The sequence below is a fragment of the Podarcis bocagei genome (genome assembly GCF_964188305.1).
Source record: "Podarcis bocagei genome assembly, chromosome: 5".
NCBI classification, from domain to species: domain Eukaryota; kingdom Metazoa; phylum Chordata; class Lepidosauria; order Squamata; family Lacertidae; genus Podarcis; species Podarcis bocagei.
Window position 1 is genome coordinate 63,254,273 of NC_138129.1, and position 19,344 is coordinate 63,273,616.

Sequence of the window (19,344 nt, forward strand, 5' to 3'; positions counted from 1 at the left end):
GTGTAGATAGGCGTGCAATTTAAGGATGCTTACCTAGAGAGACTTTGCAACCGTATGTCTTCAGTTATATGTTTCCATATTTCAGAGCGTTGTGTACACAAAGCTTCAATGGCAGCTAGCTTACAATTCATTTAATAAAACGGCACACATGTTCTTCCAAAAGTTTACATAGGGCTGTGTAGGAAAGATAACACTGCCTTCAAAGGAACTTGCTTTCATAAAAATGAATCCCATGCAAGATTCTTGATACAGAATCTTGATATAGTTCAGTAAAAGAAATAATCTTAAGTTTCACTGTGGCCTTGCAGAGATCTTTTGTTTATTTATCTTGGACATTCAGGGTCATGCAAAAGGCACAATGGAGTCTTAGAAGCTCAGTGCATCTGAATTAATTCTTACCAGGTAGCAAAGGTAAAACTAGCCTGTGTCATTTGGGAGTCCTCCAAAATGACACTTTGCTCAAATGTTTGAAGGATTATCAGTGAAGATGAAATGCATGCAATCCAATCCCTATGTGTGTTTTTGCCTGGAAGTCAGTTCTGTGGGATTTACTTTCAAATACATGACTTCTACCTTGATATCTTAGGATGTCATTAAACACTATACACTGACATGCTGTGGTGGTTCTCTGTTTCTAATGAAAGCAAAACCCATTCTCTTAAGTTAAAGACTCAAGACAAGACTGGCTGATTTTCTGTTCAAACAGATCTTTCCTGCAGTAGTTCTATTTAATGTGACATTGTATGTTTTAAAAACATAAATAACAAAATAATGCATGTGGTTTTAGATGGAAAAGCATTAAAGTAAGTGCAGTATGCATTAGGATTTCAGGAACATGGAGTGCGGCTCATATGTAATGTCCTGTTACTTGTCCCAAATGGTAACAAAATAAGCCATAAAATAAAATAGCTTGCGGTAAACTTATCCTCCTGTTGGTGCCACTGTTACTTGAACTTTTCTGTCTGCCTGTGGGAGTTTTTGACTTCTGCAAGTTAAATATTACTTAGGGAAGGAACTTTTTATAAGTACGCTGAGCTTCTGGCTGGGGTCAAATGCAGGGCAGCCAGCCATTTTTATGTTGTCTAGCCATGTCAAATTGTCTTACATGGCTGTAATACCGCTCTGGTTGCATAAGTAAGAAAGCTGAAAAGATATAAATGTCAAGATAGCCAAGTTCCCATGGAAGGCTGGTTCAGAACTGAAGCTGAAGTTCACATGGCTCACTGGCCTGATTAAGCTAAGCAAAGCTTTTATAATAAGAACTCTAGGCCTGCCTAGTCCATCACCCTGTTCTCACTGTGGTCAGTCACAGTGGCATAGCGTGGGGGGTGCAGGGGGGGCCGGCCGCACCGGCCGCAACATCTGGGGGGGGGCGCTCGCACTCGCAGCTCTCTGCCACCTGCTAAAATCCATGGGTTAGGGGGCGCAAATTACTTGCCTTGCCCCGGGTGCTGACAACCCATGCTACGCCACTGGTCAGTCAGATTCCTATGACCAGCTTGCCAGCAGGACCTGAACAGAGCCCTGCTCTCCCCTTCTAGGATTCTCCGCAACTGGTATTCAGAGGTACATCCTCTTACAGTGGAGGTAGAACACATCAGTTGCTAGCCTCTTCCATGAATTTGTTCAGTCCTTTTTTTAAAGCCATCCAAGTTGCTGGTCATCACTCTTGTAGTAGCAAATTCTATACTTTTAACTATGTGTTGTGTGAAGAGGTTTTATTTTGTGTGCCCTGAATTTCACAGCATTCTGCTTCATTGGATGGCACAGCTTCTAGCTTTATGGGAGAGGAAGAAAAATGTTTATCTGCCTATTTTCTCCGTACCATGCATAACCTTATGCACCTTCCCCATGTTCCCCTTATGTACCTTCCCCCTCCCGAAAGTCCCCTTTCCTCAAAATGGATTTGCTCCAACCTCTTGATAACACTGGGAAACAAATTTTTTGTAGCACTGATACCTGCAGTTGTTCTAACCTAATTTTGACGTGCTGATTTCATATCTGAAGTTGGTTTTGTTCTTGAAGAAGCCATGGTCTGATCTGAAAAATACAAATGTTTAGGTTACAAAACTATAAAAATAAAAATTAAGTTTGCAAAACAATAATTACCATGTTGTTAGGGTAGATCAACGTGTCAGTATCCACTTATCCCCAGTGTAAATATGACATATTGGCAAAAGTCGGAAGTTGAAAGATAACTATAGCACATACATGAAAATCAATTTCAGATTTGAAATCAGCATTGAAAGAACATATAAGAATAGTTGAAAAATCTCATGCAACAGAAAATGGGGGAAAAAATTGTTCCCCAGTGTAATTCTTGTTGCTCTTTTCTGCACGTTTCCCATCAATGCAATATCCTTTTTGAGGTGAGGCAACCAGAACCGTATGTTGCTACGTCTGCCAAATGTATAAAGTTCGTGAGTGCATTCTGTTGATGTAGTCCTTGATGAGGAGTTGCTGCAAGTGAATGATAGCCCAGTCAGCTTTTATAAATGTCAACTGGTCCTTCTAAGTTAATTGAACTGAACTTTGCAGCCAAGTATGATCAATTGATGCAGCGAAACAATGCAGCGCCCATGTCTCATTGACACAACAATTGCTGTCCTTACTTTTGAAGCAAAACAAACAGCATTGGATGATGCTTTGTTCTCCTGCAATGTTCTGCTCTACAGGGCAGAATTCTACAGTTTTCCTGGATGCAGGGTTAGCAGCGGCCAGCTTACTGGCTTACCAAAACTGCATGTCGCAGCTGCTTACACAGATTGGGGAGGGCCAAGACTGCAGGGACCTTGGCAGGAGCAGGAATGGCAGTGGAGCCAATCCAGTGCTCCTGCTGCTATTTTTGCAGCTTCAAAGCTCCCTGCTGCCTTCTCCCTCCCCCCCTCGGCATCAGTACACAGTGTTGGGAAGCTAGGAGTGCACTGCCCCCTCCCCACTACTGTCCCAGGGTAACACTCTTCTTGTACATGGATGTAGGTATAGATATGTTGGTGCTTTATTAATGTGCAATGGGGGGGGATGCATTTCTCAAGATCTGGTCTTAAATTTTAATTGTTGCATCTAGGGAAAGCTCCAGAATTGCCAGAAAACAAATTAAAATCCAAGTGGGAAAAACTGCTGGGACCTGACTTTGAAGTTACGGTATGCGTTTGTTTCTGTGTTTCTGTGATATATATTTAGTGTAAGTTTAATATTCTTTACAAATTAACGAGAGTGATTATCTTCTGCATTTCTAGCTACAAGTTAAAAAAAAGCAACCCCCCAAACACTCAAGGTTGTAAACAAAACACAACATTTAGAATGTTGAGTAAAATGTTATCACCAAAGACGTGAATGGTGTGAAATATACCAATAGAAGATGCAACAACAGCAATCAAAGTTCAAATAGCGATACCGGAAGATGTTCACTAGTAAAGGGAAGGCTTTGTTTCAGTGATGTAGTCAAGGGGGGACTGTAGGAGAATGCACCTCTGGGAATATTTTTCATAGCAGGAGTGATGGCATTGTCTGCCAAAGTGCCAGGGAGTTTGATGGTGCCAGATGATCTTCCTTTAGAAGGGTATTGCTGTCTTGGCACCACAATTTAAAAGGTCCAGGTCTTTTCTGCCACCCTTCCGTAATTCCCCCAATCGTGGCTGTCAGGCAGATTCGTACGTATGGAGGAAATTCTTGCAATCCAAGGCTATGTAGAGTTTTAAATGTCAAAAGCACTTCAAATTGAACTGAGATGCAAATTGATTGCCAGTGCAGGCAATAAAGAATTGGAGTTGTCTTAACCCCATCTGATCAATTCAAACTATTTCTCAGTGCTGCTAGCTACCCACTAGATATTTCTCCTTTTATTTAAATGATCAACTAAGAGCTTTCTCTTCCAATAAATAATGCTCTATAGTTGATTGGACTTTTTGAAAGCAATTAAGGTGACCCCATGATAATCAGGTTTTGTCTGCCCTTTTTAAATATATACATGAAACTAGTCAATTATTTTTCTAACCCCATGACTGGAGGTAGACAGTAGTTTTGTAAGTAGCTTTTTGAAACTATACAAAAACTTATTTTACTTGATGAGGAAGTGGCATCATTAATTTAATTATCAGTATTATATCTGCCTTACAAATATTCTGGGCACTTTACAGATTATTATAACAATGCACAATGTTAAAGTGCTGTTATTATCTAAATTTCTGAAGTAAAATAGTCTTGTCTGAAAATGAGCAGCAAGAGGTCCCAGCAGACATCTCTCTTCAGAGGCTGTTTCAGATTTTGGTGACACAGCTGAAAAGGCCCTGTCCCACCTGTGTTTCTGATGGTGGGGGGGGGGGTAGGGTCTGATGAGCAAAGTGTACAGTACAACGCACTGTGATATTTCTCATTTAATCTCTGCACACTTAGGCTCTAATGCAATTTAATCTCTACACAAGCAAGCTCTAATGTAAAAGTGTGTGTGAATTCAGTTTCAACCACCGCTGGCAATGCATTGACATTCCAGAATTACTGCTGGTATGATTGTTTGTTTCAAGGTGGTTTAAAAGAAATTGTTATTATATCCTTATTTTACATGGGGTCCCTGGTCGTCCCTCATCCAAGGAGCTGACTAGATCCACACCTGTTTCGTGTTAGCAGTGCTGCACCTTCAGATGTGCCCAAACCATTAAAAAGACCTGTAGGGTCATATTCTTATGTTTATAGGAGCAGCACAACTGTATCCATACACCACTGTCCTAGTAATATACATGTAGAATAATCAGCACTCTCTCTCTTCTCCACAAAGGGGCATTGCTATGATTTATCTATTTTACATCTGTTGTACACTTACTTTGTTTAGATCACTGACTTTGAAATAAATATAATGCTTTAATGAGTACCCATGGAATCTCTCCTTTTTAATCTTTAGGTTTCAACTGTGGACATGCCAATCACAGATGATGCTGAGCTACAGAAATATTCAAAGGTATTGAGTCGTCCCTTTTTCTATTTCTGTAACACGCTGGGAGTGTAAATAGATATAGTGAACCACCCACTTAGAACTTACTATATTTGAAAGTTTGGGCAAATTCCGGGTTTGTATCTCTCTTTATGTGCTGGACGTGAATTTGTCCCAACAAGCTATTCTGTCCTTCCTTTTTCAAATGATAGTCTGTGCAGAATTAAATATATTGGTTAGATGTCAAGTACTGTGTTTAGCAGCTTTGCTCTTTGAAATGCTTTGTGCCGATGTCTTGGCTTATTGATTGCTAGGACAGGAGTTGTTGAAGAATGCAAGCCAGAAACATTTTTTTTGTAGATCAAACCTTCACCTTGACTACCAGCTGGGAGCAACACAGGCTGCAGTGTAGACTTTACTGTAAGAAGCTACACGAAGTTAGTATGCAATCTGCAAAAGGACAGACCAATGCCAACTCACTTTGCTGGATTTCATTTGACCAGCTACATCCCATCAGCCTAAATAAACATATAACTTTATTGATCATCTGAGATTTTCAGTTGATGGGCATTGGCTTCTGCTTTTGGTTTTCTGCCACTTTGCCATCTTGTCCAAACCTGGAGCTGTGGGAAACATTTATTATGGTTATTTGAAACAAACCTCCTTCAGAAACCAGAGTTGGATTGTTTGAATCTCACAATATTAACCACATTTTGTCAACTCCTCCTTCCGGCTGCATGGGAGGAGGAGAGGGGAAGGTTGAGCATGCAAACCCAGGTGGAGGCTCACGTTTCACTGAACCATAGTTTAGTGTGATGTCTGAATGCAGCCATTAGACATTAAGCAATAAAACTGCTGAAGCTATAGATAACACTGCAGAGGTGTGGTCTATGACCCTTGTTTTGAGATATTTAAATCTCAGTTCTCCAAATCTATCAATTGACTTCTGTCATCTAGCATGTTCCCAAGAAAGAGGCCCTGTCCCTAGAGATCCAAGTTGCTGGAAAAGCTGATAAAATATCATACATTTTGGTTTTTTAACAGCTGCTACTTACTCACACACTGCTTTGTTTTTAACAGCTCCTACCTATTCACACAATGAGACTGGGGGTGGAACTGGATACATTTGAAGGGCATCATTATATATCTTCAATAGCTCCTGATGGTCCGATTGCCAAACTTGGTTTATTGCAGTTGGAGGATGAACTTCTAGAGGTAAAGTTTGTAGACAATACGTTGTATGTAGCCGTGATATTTAGTCACATTCCAGTGTTTTACTTGTGTTCATGTGGGTGAGACTCATCAGAGTACCTTTCTACATAGCTACGAAGAGTATTAACAGAAATTAAAGCTATGAGGGGAGGGGAGGAAAGTATGTGCTTAACTCTGGAAGTCTTAGGCCTTTGGGTTTTCCATCTGAGATGTAAGCAGTTCCTCCTTTAAATCATTTAATGTGCTATGTCACAAACTCATGCCCATCAATGCAGTTTGTTTTTCCTTTTGTGACATTCATTATAGGAAATGCTGAGTGCCAAAGGTTTAAAGGACATGGGGGGGGGGAAGAAATATATTGACAATCAACCAAAACTGTAGTATGGAAGTAATAAAGCCTTGCTATGATTTAATTGTTAGTGAATTATTGTTATAGAAGCCTGGATTCTGTCTATACATTACTTATCCAAATCCACAACTATGTCCAGATCTTGTAAAACATTTCTTTCATCCCACTCCTCCAGTTTTGAGTTTTTTCAAAAAATAAACTGGCCTCTTGGTTAAAATATACCCACTGTTAGCCTAGAGCACATGTTAAAAATTAACCAGGTTATGCACTCCATTAAATAAAAGCTGTAATGGGCAGAAAAAAGTAACAAACTCACAATGAAAACAGCGCTGCCAAACCACTGATATAGCAATCGAGAGACAGGCTGTTGGAATTAATAAGATATGCAAGAGAATGCCCATTCACTGAATAGGAGTCAGTCCATAACTACCATTCCTCCTCTTTGCTGTCCTTCTCAAGACCATTGTTTTGTTTGGAAATTGGCCACTTAGTAATAAGGAAGGAATAAAATGTGTAGAATGAATATGATTCAGAATTATGACATACAGAGAAGGGGCATTGCAATCCTATTCAGATGTGTTTCATCCTGTGAGGAAGGTGTATATGAGTCTTAATTTTGAAAAGAGGATTGGCTACAAATGTGATAATATATATAAATAAATGTTTGAGACTGCTTTAAGAGTTTTGCTTTGAACTGGTGTGCTGGAACTGGAGGTGAGGCTCAGTCAGGGGTGTGAAACCTTTTTCAACCCAAGGATTTCATTCCTTTTGGTGGGTGGAGGAACACATGGCAGTGGTGGATGGGGCCAGGGGCAAACGTGGATGGAGCGACAGTGTGATGCTTAGCCCGTAGGCTACCTTCTAGCCACACAGAAGTCAGAGGTACCTACACCATCTACTCCAACCTTACGAGTGGGAAGAATTGTCACATATGATTCAAGGACATGTTGCCAGCCAGACAAAAAGGCTCAAGTAAGGCAGAGAGCAGAGCTGATGTTGTCAGGGAAGAAGGGGCGTGGCCTGGGCAGGTGGTGGTGTTAGAGTCCCCAGGGTCAGATTGAGAGACTGGGGGAAGGAGGTACATTTTGCCACTGGGCCTGAGGTCTCCCACCCCTGAGATAAAAGCAACTGATTACTTACTCCTTTCATGCATGCAAACACACACACACACACACACACACACACAGAGAGAGAGAGAGAGAGAGAGAGAGAGAGAGAGAGAGAGAGAGAAAGAAGAATAAAATTAAACCATAATGCATCACAACCTGGAAGGACCAAAAGGGCAAAGATCCAACTCAAAAGGGATAATAAGTATTAATTCATACACATATTCCCTTTACAAATATTTATTTAAAAAAATAAAAGTATGATTTAGGGTGGAACCAGATCAGTTGTCTTCAAGTCCATGTACGTTCTCATTTCTTGTCATAGGTAAATGGTGTTCAGCTCCATGGAAAATCCCGCCGTGAGGCAGTTTCTTTTCTTAAGGAAGTGCCTCCTCCATTTACCCTGGTTAGTTGCCGGCGCCTGTTTGATGATGGGACAGAATCCTTTGTGGACGAGCCCACAGCCATTATTGCTTGCTCTCCAGAACCAAAGGTAAAGCAATAACATTTTTAAACATGAAAAGAAAAGGGGAAGGGGGTGCCAACAGATGTACCTTGAGTTTTGGAAGATAATGGGTTGGATCCAGATGTGGCCCCATTGTATTCAGTAGGATTTAAATTAGTCATGACTTAAGCTAGAAATATACCTTCTAGTAACTCTCCTTGCCCAAGTGGTAACGGCTGGGGTAGTTGCAGTTGAACAATGTAGTGGTCTAAAATTGTAACTACTTCTTATTGGCCCTCTAGGCTCAACTAGGAACCAGGTACTTTTCAGAATGCAGTCGTACCTTGGTTTTCAAATTCCTTGATACTCAGACGTTTTGGCTCCCGAACGCCGCAAACCCAGAAGTGAGTGTTCTTGTTTGCGATTTTTTTTTGGAAGCCGAACATCTGATGTGGCTTCCGCTGCTTCTGATTGAGTGCAAGAAGCTCCTGCAGCCAAGCGGAAGCCACACTTTGGTTTCTGAACTGTTTTGGAAGTTGAACGGACTAAATTTGACAATCAAGGTACGACTGTATAGAAGTGTTTGCAAGACAGGACAGGGATTGACAAATCAATAGTAGGAATGGAAGAAAGATGATGTGGGAGAGGAAGGAAATGGAGGTACTGTTGAAGCACTATAAACTCATCAAGGACAATAGTAGGTCAACCAAAACAGTCTAGACTTGAGAAAGTGGTTGAAGGGTTCTAGTTTTCTGCTTCATTTCCCTCTAAATCCATTCTATCCTGGTTTTAAAACTCTTGTGACTTCCCTTTCCTGCAAAAGCCCTGTTAATTGTAGTGTTTTGTAAACAGACAGAGGGGAAACCAAACACTGGTGTCAGGATCCAAAGTGTAAATGACTGGTGATTTTTTAAAGTTCCATTTAGGTGACAGTGACAGCCCTATCCAAAAAGTGAGGAGACCCTTTATAAGAGCATTTCAGGAAGCTCAGGAGCTACTACTAGAAGAGAGAGCAAGCACAGAAGCATTTTGCTACTCCCACATGGGCTTTGCTGGATCACAGCCTGCAGTTCCAAACATTCCACCAGGGGAGTCATATATCTTCTGTGCATAGTGCAGAAAACGATAGTCACAGCCTCTTTTCTTTTTTGCCTTTTCTCAGTGAACAATGAATCTGATCAGAATCTGAAATTCAGGCTTCACTGCCTTGAATTTTATGAAGCTGAGTGTGTGCTTTTGAACCAAAGCTACAACGGTACTTTAACAAATGCATCTTCCCTGAGAGATATTTCATGTTTGTGACTTTACTACTTTCACTGTAATTGGAAACTCCTAGTGGCTTTATCTAGGCAGGTAGCTGGAAACATCATTGTACTAATGATACAAGGTATGTAAATCAATGGGCCGACATGCTGACGGTGTACATCCCATTCATCATTCTTCAGTTTAATAAGGGAGCAAAAGCTTTGAATTATACCTAGTCTCAGCTTCCCCATTAGCTGATTACTTCCATCTTGTGAACAAAGGACCTGATGCAAACTGGAAGAATACAGTTTGAGTTTAAATTTTTTTCCAGAAGTACAGACCTTGTCTTTCAGTGTTCTGTAATAAAGTAAACTTTTGCTTCTGGCTCCATGGCTCCATAATGATGTATCTTCTTGATGTACCAGTGTCCTGCTTTGGATAGCTTAGTGATTAAGTTAAATGTTCCATTTAACTGGCAGTGCAGTGCCAATATACTTCTACAAGTTTATCAGTGGCCACTCAGATCTTTTAAAACAATGGTTTTACGCTGATATCAGGGCATAGTATAAATTTATTTGTCTCTGAGTAATACCACAGAATATGCTTTCTGAATCTATTTACCTTGTTCTTATTATGCGAACATCCCTGAAATGCTGTGATGAAGGGCAGTGTATAAATTTAATTAATAATAATAATAATTGTGTTACGTCTAAGTCAGGGATTGTAGTTTGTTTCGCTTCTAATAACTCACAGATAATAAGCTAAGAACGAAACCTTGGCTACAGATCGCAGTTTATCTGGAGCAAAGCCAAAAGCGATCCCTGGCTCAAATATAGCACTAAGCTAGGGATTGTGGTTTGTTTCTATGCAGTATGAGTGGGGAGGAGCAAAACAGGCACCATTAATTCATGCATGGGTACTGTTATGCTTTTTGGCTTACCAAGCCTTGGTGAGGTCTTCCTTTTTTGACCCTGTACAGTGGTACCTCGGGTTAAGTACTTAATTCATTCTGGAGGTCCATATTTAACCTGAAACTGTTCTTAACCTGAAGCACCACTTTAGCTAATGGGGCCTCCTGCTGCTGCTGTGCCGCCAGAGCACGATTTCTGTTCTCATCCTGAAGCAAAGTTCTTAACCTGAAGCACTATTTCTGGGTTAGCGGAGTATGTAACCTGAAGCGTATGTAACCCGAGGTACCACTGTACATGTTAAGTCTACCTTCACGTATACAGACTTTTGGTAATGGGACCTCTTTCAGATTTTCAGTGTATGGAGTCATAGCATTGCCTTTCAGAGTCTCCAACTAGAAGTGCCCTTGTTTTTCCACTGAAAGCCTTGTGGGATCATGCGACTGAATATTTTATGGCCTTGTTCCTTTTTGCTTTTGCCCTTACTATTTAAAACTATGAATTTTGGATCGTTCAAAGCACTTTACGGATAGTAATCCTCGCAACAATCCTATAGAGGAAGATGGCATGCAAGATACAGTGGCCACCTACAGGGTTCCTGGCAAAGTTAAGTGTTGACCCAGGAGCCTCCAAGATCACAGGCCATACTCTTAGCTTCATTTGCATACCAGGTTTATTTTATTTTTTGCTTTCCTCTCTGTGCCCTTTTACTTTTATGCATCTAATGCGACCATTGAAGGTTAGCGACCTTAGCTCAAGTGAACTGAGCCAATATCTAGTTTCACAGAATGATTTAAATTCTAGTCCAGGCACCCTCTTCAGCTTCCATATGATGGATAAATTTATCAACAGGGGGAAAAAAGCTTTATATCTTAATTCTCAGGTGAAACCAGGGGAGGAAGAAGAAGAGGAAGAGGTGGAGCTAGAACTTTGGTCTTCCGAAGTCAATGTCATTGAACTTGTAAAAGACACTAAGATGGGCTTAGGATTCAGCATTTTGGACTACCAGGTATGCTGTGCATTCGTGATGATTAATTGCCTTCAATCCTTATTGCATTTACGGTTGTTCCTTAGTATTCCCTTTACGTTTTGTTGACATGATCTTTGCATCTTAGCAAAGAGCTGAGTTGGTTCTTTTGCAGTTTTTGTTTTTAGTCTCAAGAACTTTCTGTGTAGATACATGAGCTGTTTTTAAATAGCTAATAAAAACTACTATCCATTGTTATGGATTGGTGTGGTGAAATAATAATAGGAAGAAGAAGCAGAAGAAGAAGCCATGATTTAATAAACAACAATAATAATCTCTAAGAAGCATGCTTTGGCTTCTATTTCTAGTTCAGAAGGGTGCAGTATATGCTTCCTGGTCTGCCTCTTGCCTACTGCCTAATCTTACATGGTCCACAACATTCCCTCCCACTGATCAGCTGTGCTGAGCACTGGGGAAAAATGGGTGATGCTCTAAATGAACATCAACTTTTCTCTGCAGTCCTGCTTCCTTTTCTCCTCCCTCTCTCAGTTGTTCACTTCCACTGTTAATGAGCCTGACTGGATTACTTTGTACAATTTATAGCTCAATCTGAAAAATTGCTTTATTCACAATTAAAAGACAGGGATGTCTTTATCTAAGTAGTTTTTCCCCAGTATTGTTTAGGGACATCAGGCCTCAGAAAGAACCCCTTACTTGAAACTTTGGAGAGCTGTTGCAAATCATGATATATATCACTGGGCTATACAGGCCAATGGCTTGACTCAGTGCAAAGTAACTTTGTTTGGTCATTGCAAAGCAGGGTATTACATTAGCTTCAAAAATTGCTATTATTGCTGCTGTATGAATACTATTACATAGTTCAATAGCAAACTCAAAAGTTTTGAACTGGATTATTTCCTGTTGCGAGGAATATTGTGTTAATTTTTTTATGGAAAGAATAACAAGCCAAAGGAAAGCTTTGTGTTATTTAGGAGAAAATCCTGAGGACAATAATAGAATTTCAGAACTGGAAATGGCGACATCAAGTTTGAACATCATAGCGAAACAGACTCCCTTTTAGAAATCTGTAACAAAGAATGTTCTGGTAATTACAGAAAGCTTGTGCACAATCTCCATAAAAGCTCAATTTTGTCAGCGTAAAATGAAAGTTGTTGCATTTTGAAAATAGTTGAAACTAAAATTTGTCTGAGCAAAGTTTACCAGGAATAGAAAATAGTGTATGCTGCTGATGTCATCAATATGATATTTTTAAAGGCTCCAACTAAGGAATGTAGTTACCGGTAACTCTTTGCCGTAACACATTGCATATATGAGTGCTGTCTAAATGCTTTTGTTTAATAAGACAAATATGTCAAAGGATATAGAAATCTATAATACTTTTACAAAATAAGACACAAACTGGGGATGGATTCAAGACAAATACTTGAGACGTGCTTGTGAAAAGTTTTTTTCCCCCTTGACATATTTTATGTTTAGGAGGGGGTCCCAAATGTTTACAGTATAGCTACCTACTATCCTTTGCAGAGGGCAATAATATGCAGACTTGCTTTTATATTTTTGTATGATCAGAATTAATGGAGGCTTTAATAACAGTTTTTATTTACTTACCGATGCAAATACATTGGCAAGGAATAGGATGCAGCTAAATTTGAATTATTTGAAATGGGCTGTAAGCCATTTAATTTTAGATCTTCCATCATTTTAAGATATTGGTTTATAAAGTGCAGTGTGTCCTTGCTGAGCTACTAAGCTTTTTATGGTGCATATCTATTAATGAGGTATATTCAGTCACAGTAACTCTTTTGATAGGCCATGGGGGAGGGGGGCAAATTAATATATGCAACTAGAATTGGCCCTTCTATAATAGACTGGAGTGACCCGTGGAAAACTAAATTATTGCCTTAGCCCAGGAATGGCTAACCTGTGGCCCTGTAGTTGTTGTTGGACTATAGCTCCCATCATCACTCACCACTAGCTATGGTTGCTGGGACTGGTAGGAGCTGAGAGTCCAACATTTTGAAGGATCACATGTTTTCCATCTCTGACCTAGCCCGTGCTAACCTGACCTCTGTAGTATATTGCACTTGCTTCTCCACTTCCATCAATCTGTAAGCCAGCCTTCACCAACACAGTGTTCTGGACTATAAAACAGGGGCTGATGGGAGTTGTAGTCCAAAGCATTGAGAGGGCATCTAATAGGCAAAGGCTCTCTAAGTCTACCCTATGATACCACCTTGGGTGTATATATTGGATAATGCACATAATAGCTCCTCTCAAAAAATTACAGGCACTGCTTTTCTCTCTCCTTCTCAGCCATATTCTTACAAATGCTTTTTAATGTATTTTTTATTAACCTCTTCTCTTTCTTCCTCCCCCCGGTCTGTAACCAAGGTTGCTTCCACACAAGGGCCCTTTGGCGCTTCTGAGGCACTGCCGTTTTTGCAATCAGCTGGAAGTCTTGGTAGCAGTAGACCATAGATGCTTCTTGGAAATTAGAATGATTGGAGGGTAGGGATTTCCCTGAGTCAGGGCTCTGAATAAAATGTTTCTTTTCCAGCTTCTAGGGACTATTGGAGGAGATGCTATATGAATGCAGTCACAGTGATTCTCATGACTGCATAGCTGGGGCGGGGATGGGGGAACATGGCTAATGGCTAATCAGTGAAAACAAAATGAAACTACTGGGTGGAAATTATTCAATGTTAGACACTATTCCTGGTGTATCCTTGCAGCCATATCCTTGCTGTAGATGTTTATGTTACCTCCAGATTAGATGTTGTAATTGCTCTATGTGGAGCCACATTTGAAATTCAGCAGCATAGCTTTTGACTGGTATTACCTGCTCTAAGCATGTTTAATGTTACAAGCTACTCAGCTGATTACTAGTCTCAATTCAAGATGGCGGTTAAAGTACTGAGCATTCAGATTTGGGATAATTCAGGGAGCAGCACTGTTATGAATAGCCCATGTTTTCAAGAGGGTACACAGTACTGGCACCTCTTTGTTAAAAAGTGTGACACTTCCTGTAACAACTTCATTGTTAGTACCGACACCTATTTTTCTATTAAAAAGCCATCTTTGACCACCTAATGAGATCCTATGATAGATGTATTTGCCTTCAGATACCAGATTGATATCCGCTAGGAGCAGGGCTGCCCACACAATTTCAACTTGTTTTTCATGCCAGCTAGCTCAATTGCAACATTTAGATATTGAGTTGATGTTGCTGATTGGTCAGGAATTTGAAGTCTGAAGGGCTATGAAGTATTATATTCTGCTTCTGTTTTCAGCAGCGCTTTTATTTTTAGTGGTTTTAGTATTGCTATGGTTGTTTAATATAAAAACATGGCAAAACATAAAATGTTTAATTTATTTATGTTACACTGTAGCCGTTGGTCCTTTGGGCACTCCTTGTAAGCTGTAACTTGGCTGGCTCGTTCTGACTTTTCCGCACAAGTACAGACATGCACTCAGCCAAAGACTGTTTTGTCTGTACGCTGTGGTGTTTGTGTGAACTGGGCCATACTATCAGACAAAGTTAGACAGTAGGAAGGGTGGCTACAGAGAAACTGTCCAAATGGAAAGGGTGGACCATATGTTTTGCCTCTAAAGCTTACTGGAAAAAATATCTGCTCTTTCCAGCAGCATTTGCAATATATCATTATATATTAAAGTGAGTAAATGGCATCCGTTGTGACATTTGTATGGCCGATAACTTAATTTAAAAGTTTTATACTGTGTGAGATAATTAATGAGCTCTAATATCTCTTTGCTGCAATTACATAATAAATCACACACAGTAAAACTCACTTTTGCAAAGCAGGACAGAGGTTTATTACTGGGAGAACAAAGGCCATATCTGAGGCTTTCTGTATTTCTGGAATTCTTAGCCGTTCCTCACTCGTCTGCCTTTTCCAGTATTCTGCTCTTAGCTGTGAGCAATACCAGATGAGCTTTTGGAAGGCGAAGGGAATCCCAAAATGGGTGGTTTGGGAATAATTTGCCTGTAGGCTTTAGTTTTATAGGGATGTCAGAAAGAATCTGCAGTTGTTTTCCCCCCATTTTGCATAAACATTTGAAACGTTCTTATGGTTTAGGGTGTAATTTTAGTTGCTGGACAGTTGGCTGTCCAGCATGTTATGTGCATGACCTCCAAAGCTTCACACAGGGGAAAATGAGGACTTGCCTGCAATGTGCCTATTACTGTTGCAAGGATTGTTTTCCTGAAGGCTCTTTGCTCTCCGGCATTATTCATTTGCTTAGCAAATTTATTGGGTTGGGGATAAAGTCAAGAGCACGATAGTGGTTCTTTTGGCAAAAGAAATAATGGTAAATATAGGATACTATCAATTCAAAATACAGTGGTACCTCTGGTTACGTACTTAATTCGTTCCGGAGGTCTGTTCTGAACCTGAAACCGTCCTTAACCTGAGGTACCACTTTAGCTAATGGGGCCTCCCGCTGCCGCCGCACGATTTCTGTTCTCATCCTGAGGTATAACCCGAGGTACTATTTCTGGGTTAGTGGTGTCTGTAACCCAAAGTGTTTGTAACCCAAGGTACCACTGTACACCTTGGAATCAAGTGTTGGTGCTGACCTTTAAAGCCCTAAACGGCCTCAGTCCAGTATACCTGAAGGAGCGTCTCCACCCCCATCAGTCTGCCCGGACGCTGAGGTCCAGCGCCGAGGGCCTTCTGGCGGTTCCCTCACTGCGAGAAGCAAAGCTACAGGGAACCAGGCAGAGGGCCTTCTCGGTAGTGGCGCCCGCCCTGTGGAACGCCCTTCCAGCAGATGTCAAAGCGATAAACAACTATCTGACATTCAGGAGACATCTTAAGGCAGCCCTGTTCAGGGAAGTTTTTAACGTGTGACATTTTACTGTATTTTTGGTTTTTATGGAAGCCGCCCAGAGTGGCTGGGGAGGCCCAGCCAGATGGGCGGGGTATAAATAATAAATTATTATTATTATTATTATAATCAGCAGTGTGTGAAGTGACAGGCTATGTACTGCATGATACCTTAGGGTTTCATGCATGTGCCACTACTGACATGTTCACCCAGCTGGGAATGCAACCAGCTACCCACTCAAAGGGGATGCTACCATTTCATACTGTGTTTTAAAAAGAAACAAGATGTACCAGGGGCAGGGATTAAAAAACAGGGGATGTTCCTGATAAATAAGGGGTAGTTGGAGGAGATGTGTATGTGCTCTTCTTTGTATTGGATCATTTTTTTCAGAGAACTCCCTTTCTATATCAGTACTCTGGGTCCTTCATGACCTCTAGGAGGAAAGAAGGTTGCTTTGGCATAATTCTGGATTCATCGCTGTCATGGAGGCATGGGTGATCTCCATGCCATGGAATGTTTTCTACCTGCTTAGGCTGTGTGGGTGAAAATACCTTGCCAGAGATTGGCAGGGCTCTGATGAATGGGTGGCAAAGACAAGGGTGGTGGTGGAGGCTGACCCAGGAGAAGAGGCCAATGATTTATGAGGCAGGTGCCACCTGTGAGGCAGGAGCCAGGGTGGGAGGAAAAGGAAATGCCCAAGCAGTGTGAGGGAAGGAAGGGGGTGCAGGACATGTCAGAAGCAGTGGTATGCGGTCAGTGGAGTAGGAGGACTAGACTAGTCCCCAAAATGTTCCCCTGGCACATCCTTCCAAAAGCCTGGGAAGCTTCTGCCCCCCCCCTTAGGGAGGGAGGTGCAATGGTTTTGGAAAAATGACCTTGCAGGCTAAATTTGAGCCCATGCTGTGCCTAATTAGGCCTGTAGCCCTATGCCTGGATTGTAGTATTTTCAATGGGAACAGTTTTAACATCTTCGAGCTTGTGATTTGCTTTTAGCTGATGGTTTCTTCACTGTTTATTTATGTTGACTGATGTATTTTAAAAGTTTTATGTTGTTTCTTTGGCATGTTTTTGTCTATATAACATAAATTGCTTTGGAGGCATTATTTGTGTTAGGTGACCTATAAATTTTAATTTAATCTACTGAACCAATAGGCCAGTTGATAACTCAGGATTTTTGTGGTGTTGCAAGATGCAGCACAAACCTACATCTGCTGGTTTCCCCATGCCTGGTAATTAAATGTGGGATGGTGTTAAATCTAATATTCTGGCCAAATTCTAGGTTGAGTAATATTCTCTGGCTCCCTTATTTTTTCTCTCCACCATTCTGTTTGGATGAGTAGCTCACCTCCTAACTAACTTTTATGTAGTGTTGCTGGCGAATTCATAGATGACTTCATTTTACTTGATCTGTAGACTTAAAGTTATTTTTCATATGAAGTTCATAAAGGGCTTTGGACAGAAGGTGCTGTAGAAATGGATGCTATTTGCCAACAGTATGCAAGTGTTTTGCTTATTAGTAATCTTGGTAAAAATCAATTATTTACCATACATTCCACAAAATGGAGTCTATGAAAGAAAACAAGTCTCTAATGAGCAAGCCTCAAAAATTAGAAGTTTGGAAATCAGATATGATCCAGACTGGAGTTTCAATCTCTGGTCAAGAATAAGATTATAGAACTGGAAAGATAAATGAGCTTTTTTATAAATATACTTTGACCGCACAAATGTGATATGTAGTGCTCTTACTGTGTGTATGGTTTGGCAAGTTTTCACTTAGTTTCCAGCCTAAAATTCTAACGATTTTCCCTAGTCTACAATTTTAACAGCTTCACATTTGTTTTTATTCAATTTCTGTCCGATCAGATATGTTAAAGGCACTATCCTTAATGTATGGAAAACTAAGCTCTGTGGAAAATGCATTTAGCTGTAGGATTAATGGTAAAGCCAGGTATATTATCAAATCATTCAACATAATACAACACCAATCAATAATACTTGAAACATTGCTGGGCTTGTTATTATGACTAAACTAAAGATAGTGGGGATTGAACCTGGAACTTTTCTGCATGCAAAATTATTAATAGGCTGATTTATGTTTTTTAATGCTCTTTGGTAAGATCCTCTATCCCTTGCTCTGCCCAAGTTCCAGCTTTAAATCTCTTTGTTAACCACACAGTTCTCTAACATCTTTGCCCTTGTATAATTGGGATGTGGGTGGCACTGTGGTTTAAACCACTGCGCCGCTTGGGCTTGCCAGTCGGAAGGTCGGCGGTTCGAATCCCCATGATGGGATGAGCTCCCGTTGCTCAGACCCAGCTCCTGCCAACCTAGCAGTTCAAAAGCACGCAGTGCAAGTAGATAAATAGGTACCGCTCCTGCGGGAAGGTAAACAGCATTTCCTTGCGCTGCCTTGGCTTTGCCAGAAGCGGCTTAGTCATGCTGACCACATGACCTGGAAAAACTGTCAGCGGAAGCGGACAAACGCCAGCTCCCCCGGCTTGTAAAGCGAGATGAGCGCCGCAACCCCAGAGTCGTTCGCAACTGGACTTAACTGTCACAGGTACCTTTACCTTTACCTAATTATTAGCATAAGGAGCAGAGGTGCCCTTAAAGCATGGAAGCCAGTCTCGTTCACACCAGACATTTAAAACCACCATTTTAACAGTCATGGCTTCCCCCAAAGAATCCTGGGAATTCTAATTAGTTAAGGGTCCTGGCTTCACAATCCCAGCACCCTTAACAAAGTACAATTCCCAGGTTTCTCCAGGACTTTTAAAGTTGTGTAATAGAGCTTTAAAAGTATGGTGTTAACCTTTATCCTTTTTCAGCGGTTGATTTGTTGCTTCCATTCCCCCCCCCCAGTCAGTCTGTCCTGTCTATCTGCACCTGTTGCTACTAGATGCACATCAGGGATGAAATGTTCTTGGGATCTTAGGCTGGTTCTACTAATTTGGTAACTTGGGCAGTCTCTTTTTCTTCCTAGGCTTCCTCAAGTGAATAATATCAAAAAGGATATAAAACTCAGAGCCAAGGTTTGGCTACTAACTAATGGATCAGTAGTTGAAACAAGCGTTCTTCTTTCCCTTGTTAACGTTCCAGGTTTTATAGTGTCCGCGGCTGGCTTTAGGTTTGCAATGTCAAAAATCTCATCCACTGGTTTTAGATTTGTATAAAATTCTACAAGGACAGCTGGCCTGAGATTTTTCAGGTCTGCGGGGGGGAGGGGCAGAAAAATGCCCAGGATAGGATATGGAATATCACCAAAGGAAGTTCTGGCCCGAAGGGAGCACACAGCTTGGATGGAGGAAAGGCGCAG

The 19,344-nt window shown here is 40.9% G+C and overlaps 1 protein-coding gene across 6 annotated transcripts in view; it reads left to right on the forward strand.

The window, feature by feature from the left end:
- Positions 1-19,344, forward strand: part of PATJ (PATJ crumbs cell polarity complex component) — a 153,613-nt gene that overhangs the window by 18,846 nt on the left and 115,423 nt on the right. For all 6 annotated transcript variants that reach the window (XM_081193631.1, XM_081193630.1, XM_081193629.1 and 3 more), the window contains exons 13-17: positions 3,068-3,144; positions 4,898-4,954; positions 6,008-6,142; positions 7,920-8,087; positions 11,076-11,201. In XM_081193631.1, coding sequence (XP_081049757.1) covers positions 3,068-3,144; positions 4,898-4,954; positions 6,008-6,142; positions 7,920-8,087; positions 11,076-11,201 — 563 coding nt within the window. The remainder of the gene's footprint in view (positions 1-3,067; positions 3,145-4,897; positions 4,955-6,007; positions 6,143-7,919; positions 8,088-11,075; positions 11,202-19,344) is intronic.